We start from the raw sequence: 27,748 nt of genomic DNA, 5'->3' as shown, positions 1-27,748 counted from the left end.
TCATCAAACCTTTGTTAATAGTATTTGTTTATCTGGTTAGATCATGTTTTTTAAAAATTTTAAAGGGTTTTTTAGTTTAAAATTATTTTTTTATTTTTAAATCGTTTTGATACGTTGATATATATATAAAAAAATATTATTTTAATATATTAAAAAAAAATATTTTTTTAAAAATATTTCTTATAGTTAAAGCTTTAAATTTCTATTTGTTGCCGTCTCTTTGAACATATTTTTGGTACTTCACAGGTCAAATTGGAAGCAGAAACAGATAAAAAGGCCTCACAAATCACTTTAAATCCACGACCATTTAACACGCAAATACATGGCAACATATTACGTATAGATTATGCATAAAACATGAGGCAAATTATTTGGAAACTAAGCGGTGATGCGGAATGAAGCTATGGCTGGTGGAGCTGGAATGTCATCGGACCCTTCAAGCATCAAGATCACATTCTTGATACAAGGACGTAAAGCTGGATCATGCTGAACGCACAACAGTCCAATCTTCACCATTCTTTCCAGTGACTCGAATTCTATATCTTCATCCTTCACAAGCTTATCCAACTGTCCAGCTGCAAAGCATTGATATGCCCAACTGGGAAGATTCATTTCATCTGGTGTTGAGACGTCTACTTTTATACTGCTTCTGCAACAGATGATCTCCAGAAGTACAACTCCGAAGCTGTAGATATCAGCTTTTACCGACATCAAGGCGTTATTCTGCCATTCAGGTGCCATGTGCCCTCTACTCTGTGAGAGTGCCATCGAGCTTCTTATTTCGTCTGGATATAATAGCTTTGATAATCCGAAATCGGAGATTTTGGCCATCCAAGAATCATCCATGAGAATGTTTTGAGGGGTTATATTGCAATGGATGATGCAGGCTTGACACTCTTCATGTAGATAGAGTATTCCTCTAGCTATATCTAGAGCAATCCTCACTCTTTCTTTCCAAATGGGGCGCCTCTCAGACTGGAATAAAAGATCTGCAAGGGTGCCATTTCTCAAGTACTCGTAGACGAGAACCCTCCGAGAGCCCTCCACACAAAAACCAAGCAACCGAACCAAGTTCCTGTGATAAGTTTGTCCAATCACAGTGATTTCGGCTCGAAACTTTTTTTCCCCTTCATCTAAAACTTTCTCAAGTCTCTTAACAGCAACAGTTCTGTCACCCCCAGGTATTGTCCCTCTGTAAACTGCACCAATAGAACCCCTGCCCAGCTCTTCCCGGAAACCACTTGTAGCTTTCTCAAGCTCACTATAAGAAAATGACCGCAGAGTGAACTCTCCAGCCAAGCTTATGATTCCTGACAGCTTTTCGTAAAGATAAGCTCGATCCCTGTACACGCAGAAAGTAGAGATTGCAATGACAAAACACAAGAAAGTAACAGAGCCGAATGCTATAGCAAGAAACACAAGTAAACTTTTCTTGCTTTCTATGATGATTGTCAGGCTCATTGGAGGTGCAGCAGGAGTTGGTTTCACTTTGAAGAAGGCTATAGATGATGCGTTTATATCTTTTATACCATATCGAATTGGTGCAGTATACTTTTCACACCTCTCATTCATATAGAGAGCAACATCACAAAGACAATCTTCCAGGCAAGACAAACCACAATTTTCCTTCTTCTCATCTAGGACAGAATAAGGATATCGTTCGAACAATATATTCTCTACGGTTATGACATCGTTCATTTGCCCGTCTTTGGTGTCTGTGCAAAAACTTTCAGGGACATTCTTGTAGCATCCACTGAATTTCTCACTGGGGTCATTGAAAGCAAATCCAGGATAACAGGAACAGTCAGCATTAGTGCCCATGCCAGAGCAATAACTGTTGAAATCACAGAAGCCACGAACATTGCATGTATTATTCAACGCAGACCACTCAATATGCACACTCCGGCTAGTTTTGTTCTCTAAGCAGTGTGAATACAACCTGAAAATCCCATCAGCATCAAGCGTCGCACGAAAGATTGTTGTTTTGTTGTTACAGGGATAAGAACTTCTTGCCAACAAGACTGGTTTTTTAGGGACCGTATCCATGAACAGAAATCCCTGGTGATTGAAATAGAGACTCAACCCCTTTTTGCTGTCTTTATAAGTATTACTGGCCCAGTAAGCATCAACAGATAGACCAGCGCTGTTTGTAGGGTAGGCGACAAGGTTTCCATCTGCCTGCATCGCGAGGAAAAACCTTCCACTGGAGTGATTTGAGCTCGACACACTTGAAACCAATTTATCAGAATAAGTAAGATTCTGACCTACTAATATGGTGTCAGTTGGGTAATCAAAGCTTTGCCAAATAACAGAAGAACCATTGTAAAGCACGAAATTACCCGAATCAAGCATTGAAGCTGAAGCTGCGATTTCTGAAACATTAGCAATAAGATTTTCATTGCCCTGCTCAGTTCGAAGAAGCAGCTTACCCTCTTCTGATAAGTGAATTGTAGCATTGAAGGAGACTGGTTCATCATCTCGATTTGCAGTCCAGACGACCGTGTTATTAGGCTGACCCATCATCCATATTCCGACAGCAAATCCATTTCCCTGTGAATAGAAGCCAAACGCAAAATTGCCTGAAGGGGATTGCCATGAATTTAAGTTAGAGATGGGAGATAACTGAGAACCTAAGTGTATTTCACCAAATTGGTTTGGTTGAGTTCTTGCTTCCACGAAGAGTATAGATAACATTAGAAGCAGAAGCCCTGATACCAAAGCCATGCGGACAGGAGTGTGGTGTAAAGAGCCAAACAGATACAGAAAAGCTAGCTATTTTTTAGACTATACTGGCTAAAAGTTAATGTGATGAAAATTCTAGCAAACTTCAAAACTAAAACCGTGTGAAATGAATGATTTGTTTGCTATCGGTAGTAATAACACGTCCTAGTGTGGTGTTCCACAAAAGTCTACCAGACGTGTTAGGACCAGTCGGCTGAGAGAAGTCATTGTCTTCCTTTACTGATACCCAGAAGCAACCTTCCAAGTCAAGATAATAAAGCTTGAACTACTGTTTTATCATAGTAAATATTCTCCCAACAAATTTCATCAGGTTTAGTAAAATCAAATGCTCATCAAAACGAACATCCAAGCTGAAGAAAAGACATCCAAATGAAACCAGTTTTTTTTTTTTTTTTTCTGATTTACAAGAAAAAAAAAACCTTTTAAGTATGCAATTGTATATATAAAAAATAAATAGCCATGAGTCGTTTGAATAGTTATTCATTTTGTGTTTTTGAGCAAACCAATGAAGATATCCGATATGGATAATCGACCAAGAAAACGAAGATTCAAGTTATGGACTGAAGACAAAATCCTATTCAAAACAAGAATCTTTAGAAGTTAACGTTGCAGTTTATTTAGAGTTTTAACACATACAAGTGCATAAATAGGGAGTAAGAATTATGATAGTATTTATATTGTAAAATTCTTATATGCTGTATAAACAGTTTGTATAGAATTAAAATTTATAGTTTATGTAGAACTTTATTTCTATAATATTATTAATAGGTCGTCTAGTATTTGAAAATAATGGTTAGCTTTATATATACAATTTCTTAACTAAATTTCCGCGATACTTCGCTTCTTTTACTTATCATAATTTTCAATTTCCTTTATAGTTTTCTTTTCTTTTTATTGTTTTACTTTATTTAGTTATTTAATTTGTTGATTCCGTAGCATTGCACACCTTCACCTCTTAATCTCTTAAACCAAGTTAATAATTTCTTTCGATTTATGAGGCTATTAGAGATTAAATTTCTAAGCTTAATTTCTTCTCATTGGAAAGAAGAAACGAATAACAAGTAAGATATCGATGGAAGAATCCATCAATCCATCAACAACAACATGCTGTAATGTTTCCTAGGAGCGGCCATTAATAATTATTCAAACCAGTTGACACATTGAATTTGGAGGAGACAGAAACATGTTCTTTACACTACTGCTTCCGTAACTTCTCCCATGAAAAACAACAAATGATTTTTTTTGTTAGAACTACTACAACTATAGGATACAGAATTTTAATAGTTTTCCTGCCTACAAACTTATGCTGAAGCTGAAGTTGGATGTGGAGGAACAGATACATCGGTAATTCCTTCTAACATCAACACAACAGACTTCATAGAAGGACGGATACCTGGTTCATCTTGGATACACCAAATGCCCACCATAACCATTTTCTCAAAATTCTGCAAGTCTACATCTTCACCAAGATCTAGCTTGTCCAATTCTCTTTCAACCAAAAGCTCGTATGCCCAATTAGAAAGTTGAACTTCCTCTGGTCTTGATACATTAGTTTCTATATTTCTCCTGCAGAAAACAATTTCCAAGAGCATTACTCCGTAACTGTAAACATCTGCCTTGACTGATATTGGAGTGTTCTTATGCCATTCAGGAGCCAAGTAACCTCGTGTCCCTCTGACCATTGTAAAGGTTCTTGTTTGATCAGGCACTAGCAATTTTGCTAGCCCAAAATCAGAGATCTTAGCATTCCAAAAATCATCCATTAGAATGTTTTGAGGCTTTATATCGCAATGGATGATTGGTGCTTCACACTCTTCGTGTAGATATAGGATCCCTTTAGCAATATCTAAAGCAATTTTCACTCTGTGACTCCAATTTGGGATCCTTTCAGTTCGGAAGAGAAGATCTGCAAGGGAACCGTTGCTCATGTATTCGTATACTAGGAGTCTCTGGGAGTCCTCAGTACAGTAACCAAGTAGCCGAACCAAGTTCTTATGATGAGTTTTTCCAATCGAACGCATCTCTGTGAGGAACTCCCTTTCACCTTCACTGACCAACTTCTCTAGCCTCTTCACTGCAATAACTTTTTTACCCTTGTATAATGTCCCTTTGTAAACTGCTCCAAAAGATCCTTTTCCCAACTCTTCCCTGAAACCCTTGGTTGCATTTTTAAGCTCCCGATATGAAAATGCTCTCAGAGTGAGCTCATGGGCCAAGCCAAGATTTCCGCCTCCCAACCGCATTCTGGCCTTAACAACTCTTGACTTAGAGATGAAAAAAACAGAAACTGCAATGGCAATTGAAAAGCATGTAATGAATGCTACGCTCATAGCACAAATGAGCATCACTGTCTTCTTGCTTGTCTTATGGACCACTGGAGGCTTCGTTGCAGTGGCAATGGATCGGTTGCGGCTTTCGACACTCTTCAAACCCACCTTGAAGAAAACCTTTGATGAGTCACCTTCCAATCTCTTAGCATATTTCACTGGGAACTTCACTTTCTTGCAGTCCCCAGATTCGTACAGCGCACCAGCACAGTTACAGTCCTGCAAACAGGACTTTCTGCAATCTTCTTCTGACATGGAGTTTCTAAAATAAGGAAAGTCATCCCAAGTCATTCTCTCCATATCAGTAATGCTATACGAGGATGTTTCCTCTGCAACTTTGCATAATTCTTCAGTGTAGTTCCTCTTACACCCATTATATCTCTGGTTGGGATTGATAAAAACAGTGCCAGGAAGACAGCTGCAGTAAGGTTGATTATCGTTCATGGTGCAGTAGCTGTTGAGACCGCAGAAAGACTTCACTTCGCACTGACTTTTTGGTGCATAATGCATAAGAGATGTAGTGTAGGCACCATTGCTGTCGAAGTTATGAGAATACAATCGAAAAATTCCATCGTACTCCAATGTTGCACGGTAGATAGTTGAGCTGTTTTCCGATTCTGAATCAGAGGAAAACACAGGTATGCCACTGGCCAAGGTGTTGTTAAGGATTAGCAGTTGCCCGGTACTGTTATTCAAGTACAGATGGGTACCGGACGCAAAAGTGGCAGTGTTCCAATAAGCATCTACTGAAGTGTCTATAGTGTCTATGGGATACAAAACAAGATTCCCATCAGATTGCATTTTAAGATGAAACCTTCCTGTTGAAAAATTGGTTGTAGATGCACTGGAAAGCAGTTCACCCCCTGCATATAGATTCTGGCCTCCTAATATTGTATCTGTAGGAGATTTGAAACTCTCCCAAATGGCATCAGAATGTTCATTGTAGAGCACTAGATTTCCAGAATTAAGCATGCGAGCGTTTGAAGCTGACTTCTCTATCTTAGCAATGAGTTTCTCTTCACCGGCCTCATTGTTGGCAGAATATGTTCTTAAAAGAAGCTTACCGTTTACGGTCAACTCCAACGTAGCATTTGATGGCACAGGAGGGTCATCTCGGTATGCTGTCCAGGTGATTATATCAGCTGGCTTACACACCAACCAAATTCCCACTATAAAGCCACTGCCCTGTGGGTAGAACCCAAAGGCAAATGTGCCAGAAGGGGAGCGCCATGAAGTTGGTTGGACGTTGGTGGAGATTGAAGAACCTAAACTTATCAAGTTCGAGTGGTTCTGCTGGGAACTTACAGGTTTGTAAATACAAATTACTAACAAAAAGAAAGCTGCATAAGCAAAAGCCATTAGATAGAAGTATGGAAGATAGATGATCTTGTTGTCCTTGTTACTTCTCACAAGTCTCGAATGACTATAAAGTAAAACAAGGGAAACGCTAAAGCTAGGGCTCCACCATTGCTTCTTCTTACGGGCACCGACTATTAATCTAAGATGATCGCTGAAACTTGGGCCCATCACTGGTAGACTTGATTTTTCTATAAATAGAGTTATTTAATTTGTAATTTAAAAAATATTTTGAAAGCAAAATATTCAATAATAAAATTTTGAATAGAAGCTTTTATACGTTGATCTTATTTGATAAAATTTGTATTATTTATGCTTGTTGTAATTTTCTTGTACTGTTTCCATCCATTTCACTCTTGAATCAGTCATGTTTATGGTAATAAATGTTTTTTCTCCACCAATATTTTTTGTAAATGGGTTTCTAGATATATTGTTCAGACTCTGGTACAGGTGCCGATGCATGCCTGCCTGACACAAAATCTCCAAGCACAAGAAGATGGAGATCCAACCACGAAGTCTCCAAAAATTGGATACAAATATAGATGATCCTAGCACCACAGGTTCATGAGATTTACCAAACAATTATCATTGACTTAAAACCTAATTTAGAAATTATACTTATCATACAACCATCCTTCACATCTCTTTCATGCAAATGGCACTAAGAAATTGTCTCCAAATGAAAGCATTGGATAAAAAAAGACACAGAGTCTGCAATATTTCCTACCTTCCAATTACAGGAAAGGATCAAAGGATGACTTGCTCATCTTACATTAGCTAACCATTTTCTTTCTAGTTATATCATTGTTTGTTTGAAAGCGATTGAGTGCATTTTGTTTGAAAAAAAAAAAACTAAACTAATGGTTTTTCAGAGTTTTTTTTTATGGTTTTTATGTACTGATATAAAAAATTATTTTAATATATTTTCAAGTAAAAAATATTTTTTTAAATCATGTTACATTACAATACTAGATGTACACTCAATGTGTGTTTTAGAGTGTGGTTGTAATTGCTTTTCAAAGTGTTTTTTACTTAGAAATACATCAAAATAAATTTTTTTAATTTTTTTAATTTTTTTTTTGATATCAATGGATCAAAATAATTAAAAAAACTAAAAAAAATTTAATTTTAAACCAAAAAAATTTAAAATTTTTAAAAACGCAAATTGAAGCATATTCCCATCAGTGTTCCTGTCAGGACATTTCTACTCTGCATGCCAGTAAAAATAGACAGCCCCAGAACCTTCCTGGTTGCTTATAACAAGAATCTTTTTTTTCCTTGAAAGACATAATGTAAGGAGAGCTTGCACACATGACTTTAATTATTACAGAAAGATTATCAGCACAAAAAGGACAAGGATAATTGTATTGAGCAAGACTGATTGAAAGAGGTTGAAAATTGTCCCATAACAGAAAATTGACTTGTAGTGTTGAAGCAAACAACACGGCTTATTGACAAAATCAAATACCTGTCCCTTTCTGAGATGTATGGTCTAAAAAAAAAGTCTTTTATATAGTTGCTTTTCCAGTATTGTTTGATTAACATAAGCCAAAATCAAATACCTGTCCCTTTCTGTGCCTTGCATGAACGCCCGTGCCACTAACTTAAGCCACACAGTTTTCTTTCTCTCCTGCCTCATGAGAGATGTAATTAGAGAACATACATATCAGCAGGATAGTTCCTGCTAAAGAGGAAGCCACTGAGAGCTCTTACAAGGTTTTACTTGGAAATTTCTTAACCAGTAATATGAGCATGAGAAGACAAGGGATGCATGAAACTTTGTTTCCTTTTTTCTGGTTAAGTTGAAGATAGCCAAATAACTACATGGCCCATGGAGTTTTAACATCTCAAGTTTAATAGATTTTTTAAATTTCATAGTGATATTTTTTTTAAAATTAATGTGGATGTTCGGACTAGTTTGCGTGTATTTCGACTAATCTCACAGGTCTTAAAATTAACGACTATGTAAGCCTCTCGTGACCCTAAAATTTATGAGATTCAAACTAATAATTTTTAAAAAATAAATCCTTATGTTACTTAGAATATTTTTAGTAATATTTTAATTTATTTTATAGTGGACGTGTATAGGTTAGAATAATATGCTTATGAGTTGGTTTTTTATTGGGAAATTAACTCTCATAGTTTATTTGTGATTACACTTTGACTTCACGGTTTTAGAAATTACTGTTCATATCTTGTATCAATACAATGAAAAAACAAAAATCTAATTCTTCTCTCCAATGCAATAACACAAAATATCATAAAAATTAATCTTACGTGTAACGATGCTGATTTTACATTGCGAGTTATAAATTAATTATTTTTATTTTTAAAAAAATTCTAAAAAACTACCATTCATGTTAACTTGAGTATTTTCATCATTTTTCTAATCGATTTTTTTTAATTTTATCTTTTAACATTGTATTGATTAAAAATTAAATTTCAAGATTTATTTAGGTTTGTTTTTTATAAAGTTATTCTTAATTATCTCATGATTCAAATAATGAATTTAATGAGTTAAATCTAGTTAACTTGAGTAATTTTTTTTGTATTTTTTTAATTGATTTTTGAATTTCAATTCTATCTTTTAATATAAATTTCATTAAAGATTGAGTTTTTTAAATTTTCTTAACTTACTTACAATTTTTTTAATGAGATTATCATAACTTGACTGGAATACAAATAAACTCAGTGCATTTACTTAACATCTTCCATTAGAAATAGAATCAGCAATTCATTTCCTCCTTGTTTGCTCAATGCAAAGACAATGTCAAGCTCCTTACAATCTATCATGAGAAATTGGGAGATGATATGCAAAGCACTCTTTGCTGTGATGGTGACCTGACTTGCAAGTTGAATCTTTAGCAGGGCCTGCATGCAATCGTTCCAATCTTTACATCCTGTGTGCCAAACAAGTTGGAAAAGCACAAGACGAGCGTCTTGCATTATAGCTTTTGGTTCACTTTCTGAAATAAAAGGATCGATGGTCCCAAAAAAAAAAGAAAAGGAAATGACGTGCAGTCTAGAGAGACTTCTCATTGCGACTACTTGAAAAGAATATTAACAAGTTTATTTCTTAGAATAAAAAAAGAAAAACAATAACGTTTTATGCAATTACGGAGCCAAGAATTTTTCCGGTTCTGGACTATTAAATAAATATATAATTTTTTAAGATAAATTATTAACTTATATATATAAATTTTTAAAGTTAAAAGTAAAATTTTAATTCAAATACACTACCTAAAAAATTAAAAAATAAATTTAAAAATACATAAAATTAAAGTGAAAATAAAAATAAACTCACTATTAAAGTTACATCCTTCGATATTTTATGAAATATAATTCATCTATAATCAAATCTGAATCGATGTTAACCTCCAGATTATATTATAAGATACAGTCAAGTTGCTGTACACTTTTCTTTTGTCTGGCGCTGCATATAATTAAAATCTTCAACAAAAGAATCAGAAGCTAATTATGCTGACTGAGTTAACGTGGAGACCCACCCCATTGTTGAAACTTTGAAAAAGCTATGCCTCTCACTTCATTATCTGATCCACTCCAACTTCCATTCCCTACAAATTCAATATTTTTTAAGGTCAGTATTTAAAAATAAATGAATAAATAACTAAAAGCGACGCACCAATATTTAATTTAAGTAACCCCAAAGACTACTAATTTATATTTTGATATTAAAAGGGTCTCTATCTCCACTCGCTGGCAACTCTTCTTTAAAACAAAAGGCGGATGACATGGATATGGATCTGAATCTGTGAGTTCCAGTTTTGTATATATGTTGGTGTGCCTCTCATTAGTGAAAAAGCTAAATGCTGTTTATTGCACGCTGCTAATTGAGAAATACAGGACTCAGTTCAACCCAGCAAGTTGCTGCATCAGAGTTAAAAATATGATTATAAAAAGAATTAACACAAAAAGACCACTTCCATCCCACGCAAAATAGGCTTTGGCACCTAAATTTGACAATCGTGTCAAATGCAGACAACCCTACATGAAGAAGCATCCCAACTTTCAGGTGCCGTGTGTTTGTTTGAACATGATTTACAGCAGCCTGAATGAATCAAGGGAGGGCTGGCGTGCGCCCCCCCGGCATCTCAACCATTAAAAAGAAACCTCCTAAGCCCCTCTCCCATCAGCTTATTTTCTGCAGTATCAATCAAATCGACAACCGCGGCGGATGTAAGAGTAAAAACACATCTGCCATAAGAGTTGAGCATTTCCACTGCCAATGAACCATGCAGTGGCCAGATCGAGTACTCGGAGCAGAATATTAATCACAGGGTTTCAGAAAAGCTCTTCTGAATTTAACTTGTTCCATGCTTCCTATTTTAACAAAAGAAACTCATGATGAGAGCTAGGCAATGAGATTGAGGGGCCACTACAAGTATTTTCACACATCACGGATAGAGACTCGCAATGCTTTTCCTTTGCCACATAGAGATTGAAGAAATACCTTAAGTAAGTCAAACACTTTCTCAGCAACGTATTTTTGTTGAAGATTGGCGCCTTTTTGTTGCACTTTATCAGGATGAATGCATAAGGTTGCTTTTCTATAAACTTTTTTAACCGCAGCGCCAGTGATCAAATCGGTCAAGGATGGAAGCCCATTTCACTCTTGAATCAGTCATGTTCATGGTAATAAATGTTTTCTCTCCACCAATATTTTTTGTAAATGGGTTTCTAGATATATTGTTCAGACTCTGGTATAGGTGCCGATGCATGCCTGCCTGACACAAAATCTCCAAGCACAAGAAGATGGAGATCCAACCACGAAGTCTCCAAAAATTGGATACAAATATAGATGATCCTAGCACCACAGGTTCATGAGATTTACCAAACAATTATCATTGACTTAAAACCTAATTTAGAAATTGTACTTATCATACAAATGAAAGCATTGGATAAAAAAAGACACAGAGTTTGCAATATTTCCTACCTTCCAATTACAGGAAAGGATCAAAGGATGACTTGCTCATCTTACATTAGCTAACCATTTTCTTTCTGGTTATTTCGTTGTTTGTTTTTGTGTTTGATTGTTTGAAAAAAAAAATAATGGTTTTTCAATGTTTTTTGATGGTTTTTATGTCCTGATATAAAATATTATTTTAATGTATTTTTAAGTAAAAAATATTTTTTAAAAACACGTTACATCACAAATGTACACTCAATGTGTGTTTTAGAGTGTGGTTGTAATTGCTTTTTAAAGTGTTTTTCACTTAAAAATATATCAAAATAATATTTTTTTTATTTTTAAAAAATTATTTTTGATATCCACACATCAAAATAATTCAAAAAAACTAAATTTTTCTTTTAATTTTAAACAAAAAAAAATTTAAAATTTTCAGAATCACAAATTGAACCATGTTCCCATCAGTGTTCCTGTCAGGACATTTCCACGCTGCATGCCAGTAAAAATAGACAGCCCCAGAACCATCCTGGTTGCTTATAACAAGAATCTTTTTTCCTTGAAAGACATAATGTAAGGAGAGCTTGCACACATGACTTTAATTATTACAGAAAGATTATCAGCACAAAAAGGACAAGGATAATTGTATTGAGCAAGACTGATTGAAAGAGGTTGAAAATTGTCCCATAACAGAAAATTGACTTGTAGTGTTGAAGCAAACAACACGGCTTATTGACAAAATCAAATACCTGTCCCTTTCTGAGATGTATGGTCTAAAAAAAAAGTCTTTTATATAGTTGCTTTTCCAGTATTGTTTGATTAACATAAGCCAAAATCAAATACCTGTCCCTTTCTGTGCCTTGCATGAACGCCCGTGCCACTAACTTAAGCCACACAGTTTTCTTTCTCTCCTGCCTCATGAGAGATGTAATTAGAGAACATACATATCAGCAGGATAGTTCCTGCTAAAGAGGAAGCCACTGAGAGCTCTTACAAGGTTTTACTTGGAAATTTCTTAACCAGTAATATGAGCATGAGAAGACAAGGGATGCATGAAACTTTGTTTCCTTTTTTCTGGTTAAGTTGAAGATAGCCAAATAACTACATGGCCCATGGAGTTTTAACATCTCAAGTTTAATAGATTTTTTAAATTTCATAGTGATATTTTTTTTAAAATTAATGTGGATGTTCGGACTAGTTTGCGTGTATTTCGACTAATTTTACAGGTCTTAAAATTAACGACTATGTAAACCTCTCGTGACCTGAAATTTATGAGATTCAAACTAATAACTTTTAAAAAATAAATCCTTATGTTACTTAGAATTTTTATAGTAATATTTTAATTTATTTTATAGTGGACGTGTATAGGTTAGAATAATATGCTTATCAGTTGGTTTTTTATTGGGAAATTAACTCTCATAGTTTATTTGTGATTACACTTTGACTTCACGGTTTTAGAAATTACTGTTTATATCTTGTATCAATACAATGAAAAAACAAAAATCTAATTCTTCTCTCCAATGCAATAACACAAAATATCATAAAAATTAATCTTACGTGTAACGATGCTGATTTTACATTGCGAGTTATAAATTAATTATTTTTATTTTTAAAAAAATTCTAAAAAACTACCATTCATGTTAACTTGAGTATTTTCATCATTTTTCTAATCGATTTTTTTTTTAATTTTATCTTTTAACATTGTGTTGATTAAAAATTAAATTTCAAGATTTGTTTAGGTTTGTTTTTTATAAAGTTATTCTTAATTATCTCATGATTCAGATAATGAATTTAATGAGTTAAATCTAGTTAACTCGAGTAATTTTTTTTGTATTTTTTTAATTGATTTTTGAATTTCAATTCTATCTTTCAATATAAATTTCATTAAAGATTGAGTTTTTTAAATTTCATTATATGATACAGTCAAGTTGCTGTACACCTCTGATTTGCTTTTCTTTTGTCTGGCGCTGCATATAATTAAAATCTTCAACAAAAGAATCAGAAGCTAATTATGCTGACTGAGTTAACGTGGAGACCCACCCCATTGTTGAAACTTTGAAAAAGCTATGCCTCTCACTTCATTATCTGATCCACTCCAACTTCCATTCCCTACAAATTCAATATTTTTTAAGGTCAGTATTTAAAAATAAATGAATAAATAACTAAAAGCGACGCACCAATATTTAATTTAAGTAACCCCAAAGACTACTAATTTATATTTTGATATTAAAAGGGTCTCTATCTCCACTCGCTGGCAACTCTTCTTTAAAACAAAAGGCGGATGACATGGATATGGATCTGAATCTGTGAGTTCCAGTTTTGTATATATGTTGGTGTGCCTCTCATTAGTGAAAAAGCTAAATGCTGTTTATTGCACTCTGCTAATTGGGAAATACAGAACTCAGTTCAACCCAGCAAGTTGCTGCATCAGAGTTAAAACTCCATAGCAGTCAGCACAATCTATGATGATAAAATGGAAAACAAAACAATCAATGAATAAAATTAAAAAATGCATCTAAGGCTTAGAAATAACTGAGATAAAACACTATTTTTCTCTCTTGATACATGGTAGAAGTCTGAGCATATTTATTTATTTTTTTAATTTTAATTTTAATAATAGTTGTGTTCTTTCTACCCCAAGAAATCAAGAACGCTAATTTCATTAAAGAAGATTCTAAAGCCCATATTTAGATAAATTAGAAGAAAGGACTGCAACCCTAGTGCAAAAGACCTATAAACTTGCCTAACAAATCATACCCAGAGAAGCAAAAGCCAGAAACAAGCTAGCTCAATTTTTTTTTATTAAATAGACTCATTAACATTTTTTATATATTTATTGACGTAAATAATTTTAAATTTATCTAATTAAATATATACAAAACGTGGATAGCATAACTAAACACACTGACTTTTGGCTACCAAACTAGCTTTTGGCATTAAGTGGCTTGTCCCCAGAACCTGGTCCCAAATGCCAGCAACCGAGCATGTTTTTGTGCTAAAAATACTACGCTATTCGACTTATAATTCCAATTGTATTTATGTAGTTAAATGTTTTTCTCTTTAATAAATCCATTATTGGATTTGAAATTTAAAACTTATTTTATAGTTCAAAATGGAGATTTGGTTTGTTTTTCAAGTTTTTTATTTTTATAAAATTGATTGAAAAAATAAAAAATTAGATCAGGTCATCTTGGCTTAGCTCGAATCGGTAAAATCAAATACACAAGTAAATAGTAAATTTTAATATTCAAAGTTCTTAGCTCGAATCGGTAAAATCAAATACACAAGTAAATAGTAAATTTTAATATTCAAAGTTAAAGACTGGTGGAGTAAAATCCAACTATGATCTAAAGTATATTTGGAAATGTAGTGAAAATCGTGTTTTTTTTAATTTTAATTTTTGTTTTAGAATTAATTTTTTTATGTTTTTAAATCATTTTGATGTGTTGATGTCAAAAATAATTTTTAAAAAATAAAAATATATATTATTTTAATATATTTTAATATAAAAATACTTTAAACCAAAACCACAACCACACACGTACTAATCTCGTTACTTTTAATTATAGTTCTCGTTACATTAAACCATAACCATTCCTTTATGCATGTGCACGCCTTGCCACACAATCCTTTAGGAAAATGGGTTGCCCTCTGACGACTTTCCATAACTGGCCAGGATTAATTTGGACTCTTCGTTGGCGATAACAGCGATGGGAATGATGACACTTCTCTGCATCCTTGACCATTTCAATTCCGAGAACTCCCCCACCATCCCATAAAAAAGTAGTCCTTCTTCTTTGAAGAATTTTCCCAATTAGTCCTTATATTTTAGATATGGTCTTCAACATGCTTTTCCAAGTTTAATTACTCTTAAATTTCCCTTGAGACATTTTCTAATCTATCCTTTTAATAAGTTTCTTTGTTTAAGCTAATAAAAATATAATTACTTAAAAAAAACTCAAATCCTACCTAATTTATTTAAAAAATGAAAATTAAGATTTGTTTTTTATATTAATTTTTTCCCATGGTTATTTGTAAAGAAGAAACTGTAATCTAACCATTAACATGTTATTTAATAATTAATTACATTTCAAATCTTTTGTTTTATTAATCTTAAGTTAAACTAATAAAATCAACCCATAACTCTATCATTTTATTGATTTTATTATTAATTAATTTTTCCTAAAAAACATTGTTTTAATTTTTTTTAAAAATAATTCAAAATTCTTGAAACGAAACTATATTGAATTGATTTATATCGGCTTGGGTTGATCTACCCAACCCATAAATTAGTCATGTAACAAACTATTTTTATAAATTTGATCACATGTAAATAAAGTTTAATTAGTCTAGAGACACTATGGAGTAATTTGGGGCCAAAGTCTAGGACTTCGATAATACTTAAATAATAGTAATGTTCCTACAATAACAATGACGTCACATAACTTTATATATATATATATATATATATAGGCTGATGGAAAACAAACCCTTAATCGTATTAGGATCTTGAACTCATAGAAATCCAATGAAATATATAGGCTGTGTAAATACAGTCCATTTGTTCCGTAGGCTTACTGCACCCCAGCTTCCAAGCCTAAGCTTTCTCCTAGATAGGGTGCAGCCTATGTCCCATCCAAAGCCCAAGTTAGCTAGGGGGTGGTTTCAGCATATGTAACTTTTTTTTTTTTAATATAAAAAATAATTTTTTAAAAATAAAATATATTTTAAAAAATCATTTCTACCACACTTCCAAACTATACTTCATATTGTTTTTCTTTTTAGATATATATATGAAAAAGTAAAGGGCAATTTTATATTTTTTTCAAAGAATAAAATTGAGAATTTAGTATTTATATGTGAAATTTTTTTTTCTTATCAAACCTTCTATGATAGTATTTTTTTTTCGGTTAACCATGTTTTTTAAAAATTTTTGAAGTTTTTTTTAGTTCTAAATTATTTTAAAACTATGAATTTAGTATTTATATGTGTATTTTTTTTTCGCTCATCAAATCTTCGTTGATAGTATTTGCTTGTCTGGTTGGATCATGTTTTTCAAAACTTTTGAAGGTTCTTTTAGTTTAAAATTATTTTTTTGTATTTTTGGATCGTTTTGATACGTTAATATAAAAAATAAAAAAAATATTATTTTAATATATTTTAAAATAAAAAAACATTTTGAAATTTTTTTTCTCTCATAGTTAAAGCTTTAAATTTCTATTTGTTGCCGTCTCTTTGAACATATTTTTGGTACTTCACAGGTCAAATTGGAAGCAGAAACAGATAAAAACGCCTCACAAATCACTTCAAATCCACGACCATTTAACACACAAATACATGGTTACATATTACGTATAGATTATGCATAAAACATGAGGCAAATTATTTGGAGACTAGGCGGTGATGCTGAATGGAGCTATAGCTGGTGGAGCTGGAATGTCATCGGACCCTTCAAGCATCAAGATCACATTCTTGATACAAGGACGTAAAGCTGGATCATGCTGAACGCACAGCAGTCCAATCTTCACCATTCTTTCCAGTGACTCGAATTCTATATCTTCATCCTTCACAAGCTTATCCAACTGTCCAGCTGCAAAGCATTGATATGCCCAACTGGGAAGATTCATTTCATCTGGTGTTGAGACGTCTACTTTTATACTGCTTCTGCAACAGATGATCTCCAGAAGTACAACTCCGAAGCTGTAGATATCAGCTTTTACCGACATCAAGGCGTTATTCTGCCATTCAGGTGCCATGTGCCCTCTACTCTGTGAGAGTGCCATCGAGCTTCTTATTTCGTCTGGATATAATAGCTTTGATAATCCGAAATCGGAGATTTTGGCTATCCAAGAATCATCCATGAGAATGTTTTGAGGGGTTATATTGCAATGGATGATGCAGGCTTGACACTCTTCATGTAGATAGAGTATTCCTCTAGCTATATCTAGAGCAATCCTCACTCTTTCTTTCCAAATGGGGCGCCTCTCAGACTGGAATAAAAGATCTGCAAGGGTGCCGTTTCTCAAGTACTCGTAGACGAGAACCCTCCGAGAGCCCTCCACACAAAAACCAAGCAACCGAACCAAGTTCCTGTGATAAGTTTGTCCAATCACAGTGATTTCGGCTCGAAACCTTTTTTCCCCTTCATCTAAAACTTTCTCAAGTTTCTTAACAGCAACAGTTCTGTCACCCCCAGGTATTGTCCCTCTGTAAACTGCACCAATAGAACCCCTGCCCAGCTCTTCCCTGAAACCACTTGTAGCTTTCTCAAGCTCACTATAAGAAAATGACCGCAGAGTGAACTCTCCAGCCAAGCTTATGATTCCTGACAGCTTTTCGTAAAGATAAGCTCGATCCCTGTACACGCAGAAAGTAGAGATTGCAATGACAAAACACAAGAAAGTAACAGAGCCGAATGCTATAGCAAGAAACAAAAGTAAACTTTTCTTGCTTTCTATGATGATTGTCAGGCTCATTGGAGGTGCAGCAGGAGTTGGTTTCACTTTGAAGAAGGCTATAGATGATTCGTTTATATCTTTTTTACCATATCGAATTGGTGCAGTATACTTTTCACACCTCTCATTCTTATATAGAGCAACATCACAGAGACAATCTTCCAGGCAAGCCAAACCACAATTTTCCTTCTTCTCATCTAGGACAGAATAAGGATATCGTTCGAACAATATATTCTCTACGGTTATGACATCGTACATTTGCCCTTCTTTGGTGCCTGTGCAAAAACTTTCAGGGACATTCTTGTAGCATCCACTGAATTTCTCACTGGGGTCATTGAAAGCAAATCCAGGATAACAGGAACAGTCAGCATTAGTGCCCATGCCAGAGCAATAACTGTTGAAATCACAGAAGCCTTGAACATCGCATTGATTATTCAACGCAGACCACTCAATATGCACACTCCGGCTAGTTTTGTTCTCTAAGCAGTGTGAATACAACCTGAAAATCCCATCAGCATCAAGCGTCGCACGAAAGATTGTTGTTTTGTTGTTACAGGGATAAGAACTTCTTGCCAACAAGACTGGTTTTTTAGAGACCGTATCCATGAACAGAAATCCCTGGTGATTGAAATAGAGACTCAACCCCTTTTTGCTGTCTTGATAAGTATTACTGGCCCAGTAAGCATCAACAGATAGACCAGCGCTGTTTGTAGGGTAGGCGACAAGGTTTCCATCTGCCTGCATCGCGAGGAAAAACCTTCCACTGGAGTGATTTGAGCTCGACACACTTGAAACCAATTTATCAGAATAAGTAAGATTCTGACCTACTAATATGGTGTCAGTTGGGTAATCAAAGCTTTGCCAAATAACAGAAGAACCACTGTAAAGCACGAAGTTACCAGAATCAAGCATTGAAGCTGAAGCTGCGACTTCTGAAACATTAGCAATAAGATTTTCATTGCCCTGCTCAGTTCGAAGAAGTAGCTTACCCTCTTCTGATAAGTGAATTGTAGCATTGAAGGAGACTGGTTCATCATCTCGATTTGCAGTCCAGACGACCGTGTTATTAGGTTGACCCATCATCCATATTCCCACAGCAAATCCATTTCCCTGTGAATAGAAGCCAAACGCAAAATTGCCTGAAGGGGATTGCCATGAATGTAAGTTAGAGATGGGAGATAACTGAGAACCTAAGTGTATTTCACCAAATTGGTTCGGTTGAGTTCTTGCTTCCACAAAGAGTATCGATAACATTAGAAGCAGAAGCCCTGATACCACAGCCATGCGGACAGGAGTGTGGTGTAAAAGCCAAACAGATACAGAAAAGCTAGCTATTGTTGAGACTCTACTGCCTAAATGTTAATGTGATGAAAATTCTAGCCAACTTCAAAACTAAAACCGTGTGAAATGAAGGATTTTTTTGTTGTATTAAACTCAATCAATCTAGAAGGTCAAGGAAGGCAACCACCGGCCAGCCAGCCACCAGCTGTGACCGACCAGCCGCCAGCCACCAGCCGCAGCCGCCAGCCGCCTTCACACCATTGGCCGCCAGCCGCCTTCACACTTGAAGGTTGAATTATCTTGTTTTGAATTCGTGTATAAATAGCAAGCTGAGCTTATGCTATTATGTGTGGAGAGAGTAGAGAGAAACACTAGAGAGAAAGAGAGAGGGCGTGTATTGTTAAGCTTTTGTGTTAATTAATTGTAAGCTTGTGTTCTTGAAATAAAACAGTGTGTTTTATCCCCTCCGAGTGTTTCAAAGCCACCACCAGTGGTTTCTCCCACCAACAATTGGTATCAGAGCCCCGTTCGTCAGAAAACAGAAGTGTTTTGGGAGATATCCGAATTTTCAAAGTTGTCAAAAACAAGTTTTGATCATTCCACCGTGTAGAGCTCATCCATACGAACTCACTGCCGCAAAAAGCAGCTCAATCGGACCCCGGGGTGATCCACACGCGCCGCCTGAAGATCCGGTGGCTGTAGCCCAGTCTCACCCACGCGCGCCAGAGGAAGAAGACGAGTGACGTCCACGCGCGCCATATTCGAGCCGTTAAGCCGAGCCGAGCCGCAAGCCAAGCCTCCAGCCGCGCCGAAGAATATTCCCTTTTCAAGCCTAGCCGCTAAGCCGAGCCGCTATTAGCCTAAGCCGAGCCGATAGAATATTCCACAGAATATTCCCGGTTCAACCCAGCGAACCGCCCGTCGCCCAGAATTGGTGTTTTGACCGGTTCACCCATTTTCTGACCTGATTTCTACAAAGTCAGACCGGTTCCCGACTATTTCAACCATTCCGGATCGATCTACAGTGTCCGTTTTGTTGAATTCAACTCCCAGAAGGAGATATAGTCATTAAAAGAGCAAAATGACTACAGAAAGTACACAAACACTCATCCCGAAGCTGACCAAAGACAACTATGATAGTTGGTGCATCAGATTGAAGGCATTCCTTGGTTCACAAGAGTGTTTGGAGATTGTACACTATGGTTATGATGAACCAGAGTCCAAAGAAGAAGAAGATGCTTTACAAGAGGCACAGAAGCAAGCCTTGAAAGTCAACAGAAAGAAAGACAACAAAGCAAAGACCATCATCTACCAAGGTCTTGATGAAGATACATTCGAGATCATAGCTTCCGCTGAAACATCACATGACATATGGGAGGCTCTCCAACAAAAATACAAAGGTGCTGACAGAATCAAGAAGATTCGTCTTCAATCTTTGCGAGGTGAATTTGAGTTATTGCAAATGAAGTCCTCAGAATCTATTTCTGATTATCACACAAGGATTATGGTGATAGTCAATCAGATGAGGAGAAATGGAGAAGCCATCGTCGATTCTCGAATTATTGAGAAAATTTTGAGATCCCTAGATCCAAAATTTGATTTTGTTGTTGTCGCCATTGAAGAGTCCAAGGAAGTGGACAAGTTGACAGTTGATGAGCTTATGAGTTCTTTGCAAGCTCATGAGCAGAAGATTGTAAAGCGAAATGGAGATAAGGCAATTGAGCATGCCTTACAAGCAAAGTTGTCGCTCAAAGAGAGATATGAGCAAGGGGAGACTTCAACAAGTGGATATACCACTCAAGCAAGAAGTCAACAATCCAGAGGAGGATTTCAACAATTCCAAGGAAGAGGATCTTGGAATACAAGCTTTAGAGGAAGAGGTGGTAGAAACACCACCAGAGGAGGTAGAGGACAACAAGCATTCACTCCTAGAGGAAAAGGAGGCGGTTACAATAACCGTGACAAGAGGAATATCCAATGTTATAGTTGCAATCAATTTGGGCACTATAGCACTGAATGCAGAAGGAAAGCTCCGTTGGAGATACGTGAGCAAGCTAACTATGTAGAGAAGGATGACAGAGAAGAAGCTGCATTTCTTGTCCAACAAGAACTTGGCGAGAAACAGGAAAATATATGGTATCTAGATACTGGAGCCAGCAATCACATGTGCGGCTACCGAGAGTTATTTAATGATCTAGATGAGACCAAGCAAGGTCTAGTTACTTTTGGAGATACCACAAAGGTTCCATTCAAAGGTAAAGGCAGCATCCCAATTAAGTTGAAGAACGGCGATTCCAGCTACATCGCCAATGTTTATTATGTCCCAGCCATAAAGCAGAACCTGATCAGCTTAGGTCAACTTTTGGAGAGAGGATATACTTTTTACTCGAAGAATTGTCATCTGACAATTAGAGACAACAATTGGAGATTAATGGCCTATGTGAAAATGTCCAAGAATAAGATGTTTCCTTTGAACATCCAGTATGATGCAGCAAAGTGTTTGAGTGCCATCACCAACAGTGAAGAATGGCTCTGGCACCTGAGGCTTGGACATCTGAATTTCACGAGCTTGAAGATGCTAGCAAGCAAGAAGATGGTCAAAGGTATGCCTCACATTGATCATCCAGATGAAGTCTGTGAGAGTTGTGTCCTCAGCAAACATCACAGATCCAGTTTTGCCAAAAAAGTCAACTGGAAAGCAAAGAGGCCACTGGAGTTAGTACACACAGATGTGTGTGGCCCAATAACGCCTATGTCGACTGGACAAAATAGGTACTTCCTCACTTTTATTGATGATTTTAGTAGAAAGACGTGGATATACTTTCTGAAGAGGAAGTCAGAAGTATTCAATTGTTTTAAAGATTTTAAAGCAATTGTGGAGAAGCAAAGTGGCTACATGATCAGAACAGTGAGATCTGATCAAGGTGGAGAATATACAGCAAATGACTTTGAAGCCTATTGTACACAACAAGGCATCAGACATCAGACAACACCAGCTTATACACCACAGCTGAATGGTGTAGCTGAAAGAAAGAATCGCACGATTCTTGACATGGCAAGAAGTCTGCTCAAAGCAAAGAAGTTGCCCAAGCAATACTGGGCTGAAGCTGTATCATGTGCAGTGTATCTACTGAATCGCTGCCCAACCAGAAGTTTGCAAGCTGTCACTCCAGAAGAACCATGGAGTGGTCACAAACCAAGTGTTACTCATCTACGAGTCTTTGGTTGTGTGGCATATGCAAAGATCCCAGATGCAAGAAGGAGAAAACTCGATGATAAAAGCGAGAGATGCATCTTTGTGGGATATGGTGAAAGAAGGATGGGATACAAGCTGTATAATCCCATCACGAAGAAGGTGATTATGAGTAGAGATGTTATCTTTGAAGAAGATAAATCTTGGGAATGGACTGATAATAAAGAAGCAGTCAGATGGATCAACATTGATTTGATCCTTGAAGGTGAAGAAGTACCAACAGTACTTGTCGAAGAACCGATTGTGCCAGCAGCTGAACCACAAAGTCCGGTACACAGATTCCCTGTATTCAACAGGAGGAACACACCAGGAGCATCATCATCAACACCACCATCAGCATCCTCATCAGAAGAACCAAGAAGGATGAGAAATCTTGAAGAGCTGTACGATGCCACTCAAGTAATGGAAGATACAGATTTGTTTTGTTTCTTTGCAGATAATGATCCACTTAGCTTCAACAAAGTTATCACAGAAGAGAAGATAGAAACAATGGATGAAGAAATGCATGCCATTGAGAAGAATGATACCTGGAAGCTGACTTATCCACCAGAAAGCAAGAAAGCAATAGGTGTCAAAAGGGTCTACAAGACGAAAGCCAAATTAGTGGATAAAGGCTACAAGCAGAGAGAAGGCATTGAAATGAGAAGTGTTCATGCTTGGCATGACATCCCTCGATTGAGTTTAAAGGGGAGATTTGTTGTATTAAACTCAATCAATCTAGAAGGTCAAGGAAGGCAACCACCGGCCAGCCAGCCACCAGCTGTGACCGACCAGCCGCCAGCCACCAGCCGCAGCCGCCAGCCGCCTTCACACCATTGGCCGCCAGCCGCCTTCACACTTGAAGGTTGAATTATCTTGTTTTGAATTCGTGTATAAATAGCAAGCTGAGCTTATGCTATTATGTGTGGAGAGAGTAGAGAGAAACACTAGAGAGAAAGAGAGAGGGCGTGTATTGTTAAGCTTTTGTGTTAATTAATTGTAAGCTTGTGTTCTTGAAATAAAACAGTGTGTTTTATCCCCTCCGAGTGTTTCAAAGCCACCACCAGTGGTTTCTCCCACCAACATTTTTCGCTATCGGTAGTAGCTTGTTAAACCGTCGTAGTCCCATCTTTCCGGTCTAAATCAACGCTTAATGTTTACAGACGTCTGCAACTTTTCTTAGAGTGGCCTAGTGTGCTGTACTCCACAAGACTCTACCAAACGTGTTAGACCAGTTGGCTGAGAGAAGTCATTATCTTCCTTTACTGATACCCAGAAGCAACCCTCCAAGTCAAGATAATAAAGATTGAATTGCTGTTTTATATCATAGTAAATATTATTTTCTCAAGAAATTTCATCAGTTGTACTAGTATTTATATCGTAAAATTCTTATATGCTATAAGCATTTTGTATAGGACTGAGATTTATAGTTTACGTTGAATTTTATTTTTGTAATATTATTAATAGATCACCTAGCATTTGGAAATATTAATTATTCCCATATATACAATTTTTTTATAAAATTTCAGCAATACATCGCTTTCTTTTACTTATCGTAATTTTCAATTTCCTTTATAGTTTTCTTTTTTCTTTATTTCTTTACTTTTTTTTACTTACATTTTGTAGATTCCTTAGCATCATACACCTTCACCTCTTAATCTCTTAAACCAAGTTAAGAAATTCATTTGATTTGTGAGATTAAATTTCTAAGCTTAGTTTCTCCTCGCAGGAAGAAAGAAAGAAATAACAAGTAACATATTGATCTTCCATCGATCAATCCATCACAACAACATGCTGTAATGTTTTTTTTTTTTGTTAGAACCACTACAACTATAGGATACAGAATTTTAATTAATAGTTTTCCTGCCTACAAACTTATGCTTAAGCTGAAGTTGGATGTGGAGGAACAGATACATCGGTAATTCCTTCTAACATCAACACAACAGACTTCATAGAAGGACGGATACCTGGTTCATCTTGAATACACCACATGCCCACCATAACCATTTTCTCCAAATTCTGCAAGTCTACATCTTCACCAAGATCAAGCTTGTCCAATTCTCTTTCAACCAAAAGCTCGTATGCCCAATTAGAAAGTTGAACTTCCTCTGGTCTTGATACATTAGTTTCTACGTTTCTCCTGCAGAAAACAATTTCCAAGAGCATTACTCCGTAACTGTAAACATCTGCCTTCACTGATATTGGAGTGTTCTTATGCCATTCAGGAGCCAAGTAACCTCGTGTCCCTCTGACTATTGTGAAGGTTCTTGTTTGATCAGGCACTAGCAATTTTGCTAGCCCAAAATCAGAGATCTTAGCATTCCAAAAATCATCCATTAGAATGTTTTGAGGCTTTATATCGCAATGGATGATTGGTGCTTCGCACTCTTCATGTAGATATAGGATCCCTCTAGCAACATCCAATGCAATTTTCACTCTGTGACTCCAATTTGGAATTCTTTCATTTCGGAAGAGAAGATCTGCAAGGGAACCGTTGCTCATGTATTCATATACTAGGAGCCTCTGGGAGTCCTCAGTACAGTAACCAAGTAGCCGAACCAAGTTTTTATGATGAGTTTTTCCAATTGAACGCATCTCTGTGAGGAACTCCCTTTCACCTTCACTGACCAACTTCTCCAGCCTCTTCACTGCAATAACTTTTTTACCTTTGTATAATGTCCCTTTGTAAACTGCTCCAAAAGATCCTTTTCCCAACTCTTCCCTGAAACCCTTGGTTGCATTTTTAAGCTCACGATATGAAAATGCTCTCAGAGTGAGCTCATGGGCCAAGCCAAGATTTCCGCTTCCCAACCGCATTCTGGCCTTAACAACTCTTGACTTAGAGATGAAAAAAACAGAAACTGCAATGGCAATTGAAGAGCATGTAATGAATGCTACGCTCATAACACAAATGAGCATCACTGTCTTCTTGCTTGTCTTATGGACCACTGGAGGCTTCGTTGCAGTGTCAATGGATCGGTTGCGGCTTCCGACACTCTTCAAACCCACCTTGAAGAAAACCTTTGATGAGTCACCTTCCAATCTCTTAGCATATTTCACTGGGAACTTCACTTTCTTGCAGTCCCCAGATTCGTACAGCGCTCCAGCACAGTTACAGTCCTGCAAACAGGACTTTCTGCAATCTTCTTCGGACATGGAGTTTCTAAAATAAGGAAAGTCATCCCAAGTCATTTTCTCCATATCAGTAATGGTATACGAGGATGTTTCCTCTGCAACTTTGCATAATTCTTCAGTGTAGTTCCTCTTACACCCATTATATCTCTGGATGGGATTGACAAAAACAGTGCCAGGAAGACAGCTGCAGTAAGGTTGATTATCGTTCATGGTGCAGTAGCTGTTGAGACCGCAGAAAGACTTCACTTCGCACTGACTTTTTGGTGCATAATGCATAAGAGATGTAGTGTAGGCACCATTGCTGTCGAAGTTATGAGAATACAATCGAAAAATTCCATCGTACTCCAATGTTGCACGGTAGATAATTGAGCTGTTTTCCGATTCTGAATCAGAGGAAAACACAGGTATGCCACTGGCCAAGGTGTTGTTAAGGATTAGCAGTTGTCCTGTATAATTCAAATATAGATGGGTACCGGACCCAAAAGTGGCAGTGTTCCAATAAGCATCTACTGAAGTGTCTATAGTGTCTATGGGATACAAAACAAGATTCCCATCATATTGTATTTTAAGATGAAACCTTCCTGTTGACAAATTGGTTGTAGATGCACTGGAAAGCAGTTCACCCCCTGCATATAGATTCTGGCCTCCTAATATTGTATCTGTAGGAAAGTTGAAACTCTCCCAAATGACATCAGAATGTTCATTGTAGAGCACTAGATTTCCAGAATCAAGCATGCGAGCGTTTGAAGCTGACTTCTCTATCCTAGCAATGAGTTTCTCTTCACCGGCCTCATTGTTGGCATAATAAGTTCTTAAAAGAAGCTTACCGTTGACGGTCAACTCCAACGTAGCATTTGATGGCACAGGAGGGTCATCTCGGTATGCTGTCCAGGTGATTATATCAGCTGGCTTGCACACCAACCAAATTCCCACTATAAAGCCACTGCCCTGTGGGTAGAACCCAAAGGCAAATGTGCCAGAAGGGGAGCGCCATGAAGTTGGTTGGACGTTGGTGGAGATTGAAGAACCTAAACTTATCAAGTTTGAGTGGTTCTGCTGGGAACTTACAGGTTTGTAAATACAAATTACTAACAAAAAGAAAGCTGCATAAGCGAAAGCCATAAGATGAAGTATGGAAGATGGATGATATTGTTGTCCTTGTCACTTCTCACAAGTCTCGAATGACTATAAAGTACAACAAGGAAAATGCTAAAGCTAGCACAACCCAAAGGCAAAAGGCTGGTTTTTTTATAGCTTTTCCATGTTTTTACGTGCTGATATTAAAAAATTATTTTAATATATTTTTAAAAAACATCTTAAACCACAAGACATGCAACTAGTCTTCCTAGGGGGACATTTCCACGCTGTACGCCAGTAAAAATAGAGACATTATAACAAGAATCATTTTTCCTTGTAAGGTAAAAGACAAATTTCTTCACCTGTAATGTAAGAAGAAGAGCTTGCACATATGACTTTAATTACTACAGAAAGATTTTCAACACAAAAGAGATAAGGATAATTGAATTAAGCAAGACTGATTGAAAGCGGTTGAGAAAATTGTCTATGTTCCCTATTTCCTCCACTAATGGTATAACAGAAAACCGACTTGTGTTGAAGCAAACAACACGGCTTATTGACAAAATCAAAAACCTGTCCCTTTCTGACAAGAATGGTCTCAAAAAAAGTCTTTTATATAGTTGATTTTCCAGTATTGTTTGACTAACAATAGTGTTTGATGACTTGCCTTGCATGTAGGCCCGTGCCAATAACTTAAGCCACGCAGTTTTCTTTCTCTTCTGCCTAGTGAGAGATGTAATTTGAGAACATACATATCAGCAGGATGTATAGGTTTTACTTACAAATTGCTTAACCAGTAGTATGAGCATGAGAAGACAAGGGATGCATGAAACTTTGTTTCCCTTCTTCTGGTTATGTTGAAGATAGCCAAATAACTACATGGCCCAAGGAATTTTAACAGACATCTCAAGTTTGATAGATTTTTTAAATTTCATAGTGATATTTTGATGTACTTTAAGTGGATGTATAGGTTAGATTAATATGCTTATCAGTTGTTTTTAATTGGGAAAATCACTCTCATAGTTTATTTGTGATTACACTTTGTCTCCACAATTTTAGAAATTACCATTTACATATTTTATCAATACAATGAAAAAACAAAATCTAATCTAATTCTTCTCTCTTTTACAAGAACACAAAATCTCACAAAAAAAAAAAAAAATCTTGTGTAACGATGCTATTTTACTTAGATTTCAAGTTGTAAATTAATTATTCTTAT

General features: G+C 36.2%; 5 protein-coding genes across 5 annotated transcripts in view; all 5 read right to left on the bottom strand.

Moving 5' to 3' along the window:
• Positions 1-27,748, bottom strand: part of LOC18108086 (serine/threonine-protein kinase ATG1t) — a 76,887-nt gene that overhangs the window by 44,340 nt on the left and 4,799 nt on the right. The gene's annotated exons all lie outside the window — the stretch shown is intronic.
• LOC18109840 (G-type lectin S-receptor-like serine/threonine-protein kinase LECRK1) lies at positions 268-2,858 on the bottom strand. Its single transcript, XM_006388068.3, has one exon. It carries the CDS (start codon positions 2,722-2,724, stop codon positions 379-381), a length of 2,346 nt encoding a protein of 781 aa, XP_006388130.1. The 5' UTR covers positions 2,725-2,858; the 3' UTR covers positions 268-378.
• On the bottom strand, positions 3,848-6,596 carry LOC18109841 (G-type lectin S-receptor-like serine/threonine-protein kinase LECRK1). Its single transcript, XM_006388070.2, has one exon. The coding sequence runs from the start codon at positions 6,594-6,596 to the stop codon at positions 4,044-4,046; it is 2,553 nt and encodes an 850-aa protein (XP_006388132.2). The 3' UTR covers positions 3,848-4,043.
• On the bottom strand, positions 16,651-19,211 carry LOC18109839 (G-type lectin S-receptor-like serine/threonine-protein kinase LECRK3). Its single transcript, XM_006388073.3, has one exon. The coding sequence runs from the start codon at positions 19,086-19,088 to the stop codon at positions 16,743-16,745; it is 2,346 nt and encodes a 781-aa protein (XP_006388135.1). The 5' UTR covers positions 19,089-19,211; the 3' UTR covers positions 16,651-16,742.
• Positions 24,032-26,574, bottom strand: LOC18108084 (G-type lectin S-receptor-like serine/threonine-protein kinase LECRK1). The gene has a single exon (XM_052449662.1). It carries the CDS (start codon positions 26,572-26,574, stop codon positions 24,199-24,201), a length of 2,376 nt encoding a protein of 791 aa, XP_052305622.1. The 3' UTR covers positions 24,032-24,198.

The sequence above is a fragment of the Populus trichocarpa genome, chromosome 19 (assembly GCF_000002775.5).
Source record: "Populus trichocarpa isolate Nisqually-1 chromosome 19, P.trichocarpa_v4.1, whole genome shotgun sequence".
Taxonomy (NCBI): domain Eukaryota; kingdom Viridiplantae; phylum Streptophyta; class Magnoliopsida; order Malpighiales; family Salicaceae; genus Populus; species Populus trichocarpa.
The sequence above is the reverse complement of the archived record's forward strand: the minus strand, read 5'-3'. Positions and strand labels throughout refer to the sequence as shown.

Excerpts from the sequence above, each read along its gene's own strand:
- LOC18108084 (XM_052449662.1), bottom strand. The coding sequence starts at position 26,574 with ATGGCTTTCGCTTATGCAGCTTTCTTTTTGTTAGTAATTTGTATTTAC.
- LOC18109841 (XM_006388070.2), bottom strand. The coding sequence starts at position 6,596 with ATGGGCCCAAGTTTCAGCGATCATCTTAGATTAATAGTCGGTGCCCGT.
- LOC18109840 (XM_006388068.3), bottom strand. The coding sequence starts at position 2,724 with ATGGCTTTGGTATCAGGGCTTCTGCTTCTAATGTTATCTATACTCTTC.
- LOC18109839 (XM_006388073.3), bottom strand. The coding sequence starts at position 19,088 with ATGGCTGTGGTATCAGGGCTTCTGCTTCTAATGTTATCGATACTCTTT.